The following is a 6,715-nucleotide window of genomic DNA, read 5'->3' as shown; positions in this document are numbered from 1 at the left end:
AACTGTATAAAACAGCTTTAACAAAACACATGAGAACATTTACTGAGGCCAGGGTTACACATGAAACAGGAAAACTGCAAACACAGGGAAGCATATCGCTCATAAAATATATAAAATACTGCATAGAGACGTTCCCAGTATATACTTTTACCTCTTTAATGTTGCAGGTGTATGAAGGTATGGTCTTTGTAATTTGCATTTATGGATGTAAAATCTGGATACCAGCAGGATAAGATTGCATAAAAACAGCTGGTCAACTGATAAACTCAGTCTAAACAGCAGATTTATAAAATACAGTTCAAAATTAATACTTATAAAATCCACAACACCTCGCCACAGAGGTCAGGTGTGTTCACGGTTCCAACGCAGGCTAAAACTCATCACCACCTTCATCATCATCATTATCACCATCATCTTCATCATCATCACCATGTTTTAAAAAAACAAACAAAAAAAAAACATCGTGTCCTTAGTAGGTATCAGACTCGGTTGACGTCAGATTATCAGCCAATCAGCAGCGTCCTTTTCTCGACAGCATCCAATCAGAGTCACCGGAGCGTTATTTGAATGCTGCTCGTCTCGTCTCTGTTTGCTGTGAAAAGTCGGACTGTTGGTGAATTAAATCACTCCGTTGTGGATTAACTCGCGTTTCATCCTGAACATGTCGTCTGTGGAAGTTCGTGCTGCGGTGAGTAAACGTCGCTGTCCGCGTTAGCCTAGCAGCTAGCGTTAGCCTAGCACAGGGGTGCCCAAGTCTGGTCCTGGAGATCTACCATCCTGCTGTTTTTAGGTGCAAACCTTCTCCAACACACCAAATCAAATAATTGTCTCGTTAGCAGGTCTCTGCAGAGCATGGTTAACATGCAGCTGTCTGACTCAGCTGTGCTGGACAGGGGTTGCATCTAAAGGCTGCAGGATGGTAGATCTGGAGGACTGGAGTTGAGCAATCCTGGGCTAGCAGGCGGCGCGGGGCTAGCAGGCGGCGCCGGGCTAGCAGGCGGCGCGGGGCTAGCAGGCGGCGCGGGGCTAGCAGGCGGCGCGGGGCTAGCAGGCGGCGCGGGGCTAGCAGGCGGCGTTAGCATTAGTTGGTTTTTCTGAAACGGGACAGAAACTCTGCAGCTCATCCTAAATATTCCGTCTTGTTTTCCGGACCCTGCAGCCTCCGGCAGAAAGACTCCTGAAGAAGGGAAAGAGCAGTGCGGCGGGTCCGAGGAGGGCGGTGCTGGGAGAGGTGACCAACACCAAGGTAACCTGGTCCACACACACCCTGCCTGGTCTCCACACACACCCTGCCTGGTCTCCACACACACACACACACCCACTTAACTTTCTGGAAACTGGAACATGTGGTGGAAACATTCCTGGTTCCTGCTGCAGGGAACTGGAAATGAACTGGTTGGACTGGGTCAATCCTCCACAGCGTTTCTGGGGGGGGTCCGGCACCGTCGTCTCAGCGTTTATTAAAACATCCTGTTTCTACAGAAAACTGTACCCTCAAAACCATCAGCCCAGTCCTCCTGTGCTCCGAAAGCCAAACCAGTCCAGAAGGTGGCTCCTGTAGTCCAGGTCCGAGCAGATCCTCTGGTTGCAGAGGCATCTGTCAACGTGTCCCAGAAAGCGGCAGCGGTGGTGGAGCTGAGCCGCGCTTTCTCTCATGTGCTTCTGGCAGTCCAGGATGTGGACCAGCAGGATGCCGACCAGCCTCAGCTCTGCTCAGAATACGTCAAAGAGATCTACCGATACCTGCACAGCCTGGAGGTAACGTGAGCCCCCCGTTGCCCGGCGGCGTTGCCCGGCGGCGTTGTCCGCCCCGTTAACCGGCCGTGTCTGCAGGTGCAGCAGGCCGTGCGAGCCGACTACATGCAGGGCTACGAGATCACGGCGCGCATGCGGGCGCTGCTGGTGGACTGGCTGGTCCAGGTCCACTCCAGGTTCCAGCTGCTGCAGGAGACGCTCTACCTCACCGTGGCCATTCTGGACCGGTTTCTCCAGGTAAGATCTATCCTGGTAACCCCCCCCTGCCCCCCCAGCAAGCTGGTTGATGCGTCATCCTGCTGGTCTGCAGGTGCAGCCGGTGTCTCGCAGGAAACTGCAGCTGGTCGGCGTGACTGCCATGTTGGTAGCCTGTAAGTATGAGGAGATGTACGCTCCGGAGGTTGGCGACTTCGCCTACATCACCGACAACGCCTTCACCAAGGGTCAGATTGTGGCGATGGAGCAGCTGATGCTGAGGGCCCTGAACTTCCAGCTGGGCCGCCCGCTGCCGCTGCACTTCCTCAGGCGGGCCTCCAAGGTGGCGAACGTGAGTTTGACTCGGACGCCGTGGAGCCGATGGTGTCGGGATGAAAGAACTGACCTGTGGCTTTGTGTCAGTCTGACATAGAGAAACACGTTCTGGCCAAGTACCTGATGGAGCTGACGCTGCTGGACTACAGCATGGTCCACTACCGGCCCTCCGAGGTTGCCGCCGCGGCGCTCTGCCTCTCCCAGCTGCTGCTGGACGGGCAGCCCTGGGTGAGTTTGACTTCGCGTTGGCTTGTCGGGCAGCTTGGAACAGGACCTGATCTGCTCCTCTTCCTCAGTCGGCCACCCAGCAGCACTACTCCACCTACGACGAAGCCCACCTGCAGCCCGTCGTGCAGCACATTGCCAAGAACGTGGTGCTGGTGAACGAGGGGAGGACCAAGTTTCAGGTGAGTCTGCCGGCGAATGGAGACTCCTGATGCGCCGCCGCAGGGTCTAACTCTGTCCTCCGCAGGCCGTGAGGAACAAGTACTCCAGCAGCAAGCTGATGAAGATCAGCCTCATCCCGCAGCTGAGGTCGCCCGTCATCAGCAGCATGGCCGGCGCTCTGCTGGGCGCTCCCTGAGATCCACGTTCACCTGGATGGACCCTTCACTTGCACTTTGCTGGCTACCTCTTGAGATGCGTGGAGTTTTTTATTTTTACTGAAACGTTTTTCTGATTTTTATCCAGAAGGCGTCATGGTCCGGTTTCTGTCTGAGGCTCGTCGGCAAGCAGCTTCTTCCAGGAGAAACCTGCAACGTCTTTTTAAAGTGTGCCTTATTTCAGCGCATCTTAAACAGTTTTAGGGTTTTAGTATGTTAATATGTACAGACATGATTTTACATGTTGGGCTTTTTGTTTATAACATTTAAATAAAATGTTTTAGGAATAAATTCCTGCTTCTGGTTCATCTGCTTCATCTTCATTGGACCGTGCATAAGAAATACTCCCATCTAGTGGTGGAGTGGGTTTAGCACAGATGGGGGGGGAGGAACTTTTACCGCTGGACGTTGCTGCTCATGTGTGGATGCATTCCAATCAGATGGAAATGTCTCATTGATGTCTCAAATGTCTCCTGTTTACACACACCAAACATCTAATTATTATTGATTATTAAAAAGATCACGTAGAATGGTGCTTCTCATTCTTTTCTGAGCCAGCACCCCCCCACCCATCTGCTTAGAGGACATCAAATCAAAGATACTTTGAATTTCCCCTCTGGGATGAATAGAGTTTCAGCCAGCTCGTCCAAGGTCAGACATACAGACATGTGACATTAATGACAGAAGAGTAATACAGAACCAAGCTTAAGCTTAGGCCATGCAGCTAGTTCACCAGCGCTGCTTTACAAGATAAGAACAGAGATACATTAGGATCATAGTGGGGGTCGAGGGGAAAAAAATGGTCATGTAACTCTGGACATACAGAGAAAAAAAACCTCATACACTGAAGCACAAACTAAAACAAGACACACAAAGTCCAGGGAGGCATGTGGGAGGGGGCTGGGGGTGGTTGAGGAGGGGGGACAGAGCGTCTATGAACATGTCTTCTTCCATTCTCAGGGGGGTTGCACCGGTCCAAGGCCGCTGGGAAGCCGAATCCAGAAATGATTTGTTTGGGTTCCAGGCGAGGAAAACAATTTGCCCTCGGCCTTGAGTCCATAGCAGGTCTCAGACAGCCGAATGGGGGGGTGTCAATTTCCACCGATTCTAGCAGACATTTTCTCCATGTTATCATTTTGCGGACCAGCTCCGGGACAACAGCCAAATGACCAGTATGGACCAGACTGGTACCCTGCTTACGGTCCAGTCCGGTCAACGCAAGAGTCTGTGCACTGCTAGCCCGGGACCTACTGTTAGAGAATTCAGGCAACCTGCCAGTTGTTGCCAGAATCTCATGGGTCTTCAGGTAGATCAGGACTCCACCAGCGCCTATCAGCAGAATCCCGATCACCAATAATCCAAAGATGTAAACATTCTCCACGTCCTCAGAGGACAGAACTGCCAGACACATCGGTCTCCACCTGGCCCATGAGTCCTGAACGTATCCAGCCGGAAGCGTCCCCACAGGATATGCGGGCTCCCCTCTGCCCGATCTTCAGGTTGAGAAAATTTGATCAAGCGTTGACAGACCATCTGATCAAATCCATGATGTAAATTTGAGTGGAAGTAAAGAGATGTAAAAAGAGGCTCAGAGTCAGACAGGACAAAGTCGCAGGCCAGATGGGAGGGAGGGGAGGAAACAGGAGCAAAGAGAAAAGCGTCCGCCTTCGCTGAGAGCAGGAATGGAAAAAGACGTGCACACAAACCTGTTTCAGCTTTGAATATGCCTGAAGGCACAGAGAAAATCTAATTTTGTTTTTACTAATGCAGCAACTTAAATGTGAGGAGGCAGAGGAATTAAACACTTTCTCTTCAGTTTTGCACAACAATATGGCGGGGAGTCAAACAGAAGTTCTGTTCTATTGTACAGTCATTTAGCAGACGCTTTTATCCAAAGCAACTGTTGGATGTGAATCTGAGAGAATCAGCTCAGATGCAGGTTGTAAACGCAGAGAGAGACTCCACTGTTACAGTAGACAGGAAATATGTCTGAAGCGATGGAAACCGTGGAGGCTGCCAGTTTAAATTCTGGATAAAAGTAAATTGCACTTCAAGCAACTTGTAAATCAACACATTGATTGACATTCTGACCAAGTACCTGATGTCAAAATGTTTTCTTCACAACTAAAATGTTTTTTAACATTATAAGTTAATATAAGTTATATTTTATTATTCATCATTGATAGAGGAGAAGAAGAACAACCCCAGGTTTCTCTTCAGCACTGGAACCAGACCGACTAAGAGCCATAGTGCCGTTGAGCCATCTATTCCTTTCAACCTCAGCTGTGACGACTTTATGAGTTTCTTTGTAAACAAAATAGTTTCTATCAGGAAGGAAATCAGTAATAACCTGAACACTACTAATGCTATTTCTTCTGCAGCAGCCTTAGAGACGTCTTTAGAAGCTGATTGTCATTTGGACCGTTTCTTGCCTGTACAGCTCTCCGAGTTAACCAACATAATAGCTTCATCTAAACCTTCAGCCTGTGTTTTAGACCCCATCCCAACCAGATTATTCAAGGAAATATGTTTCTTAATCAATACATCTGTACTGGACCTGATCAATACATCTCTATTAACAGGATATGTACCTCAATATGTTAAAACAGTTTAAATTAAACCATTGCTTAAAAACCAACTCTGGATCCAGGAGTTTTAGCTAATTATAGACCAATATCTAATCTCCCCTTCTGGTCTAAAATTCTGGAGAAAACAGTTTCAACCCAACTATGTTCCTATCTGAGCAGAAACAATCTGAAGAGTTCCAGTCAGGATTTAGAGCTCATCATAGCACAGAGACAGCACTGGTGAAAGTCTAATGATCTTCTCATGGCCTCAGATAAAGGACTTCTGTCTGGACTCATTCTTTTAGATCTCAGTGCTGCATTCGACACTATTGATCACAATATTCTGCTGCAGAGGCTGGAACATGTTATTGGGATTAAAGGGACCGCATTAAACTGGTTCCAGTCATATTTATCTGATAGATTTCAGTTTGTAAATGTAAATGATGAGTCTTCCTCCCACACCAGGGTAAGTCATGGAGTTCCTCAGGGTTCTGTACCAATACTTTTCACATTATACATGCTTCCCTTAGGAAATATCATCAGGCAGCATGGTATAAATTTTCATTGCTATGCGGATGACACTCAGATCTACCTCTCCATGAAGCCAGATGAAACCAATCAGTTTCTTAGATTACAAAGATGTCTTACAGACATCAAGACCTGGATGACTCTGAATTTTCTCCTTTTAAACTCTGACAAGACAGAGGTCGTTATCTTCAGGCTGAAAAACTTAGAACAAAATGATCCAGTTATGTAATTAATCTGGATGGCATTAATCTGGCCTCCAGTACCACTGTGAGGAACCTTGGAGTCATTATTGACCAGGACTTGTCTTTTAGCTCACATTTAAAACAGGTTTCTAGAACCGCCTTCTTCCACCTGCGTAATATTGCAGAAATTAGGAGCATCTTGTCTCAGAAAGACGCAGAAAAATTAGTCCATGCCTTTATTACTTCCAGACTGGATTACTGCAATTCCTTATTTATGGGTTGTCCCAAATATGCCCTGAAAAGTCTCCATCTGATCCAAAATGCTGCAGCGAGGGTTCTGATGAGGACTAGCAGGAGAGATCATATTTCACCAGTTTTACTACCTGGGTACTACCATCCAGAACAGGAACAACATTCTGGATACTACCATCCAGAACAGGAACAACATCCTGGATACTACCATCCAGAACAGGAACAACATCCTGGATACTACCATCCAGAACAGGAACAACATCCTGGATACTACCATCCAGAGAAGGAACAATGTCCT

The 6,715-nt window shown here is 48.0% G+C and overlaps 1 protein-coding gene across 1 annotated transcript; it reads left to right on the top strand.

The window, feature by feature from the left end:
* Positions 1 to 661: 661 nt before the first annotated feature.
* Positions 662 to 2,940, top strand: ccnb2 (cyclin B2; the record flags this gene model as incomplete). The annotated part of the gene is made up of 8 exons (XM_079265012.1): positions 662 to 688; positions 1,160 to 1,246; positions 1,483 to 1,758; positions 1,834 to 1,992; positions 2,066 to 2,302; positions 2,374 to 2,514; positions 2,583 to 2,693; positions 2,759 to 2,940. The coding sequence occupies 8 exons, from the start codon at positions 662 to 664 to the stop codon at positions 2,867 to 2,869; spliced, it is 1,149 nt and encodes a 382-aa protein (XP_079121138.1). The 3' UTR covers positions 2,870 to 2,940.
* Positions 2,941 to 6,715: the final 3,775 nt, after the last annotated feature.

This window comes from Telmatherina bonti (genome assembly GCF_933228915.1).
Source record: "Telmatherina bonti genome assembly, chromosome: 1".
Classification (NCBI taxonomy): domain Eukaryota; kingdom Metazoa; phylum Chordata; class Actinopteri; order Atheriniformes; family Telmatherinidae; genus Telmatherina; species Telmatherina bonti.
The sequence above is the reverse complement of the archived record's forward strand: the minus strand, read 5'-3'. Positions and strand labels throughout refer to the sequence as shown.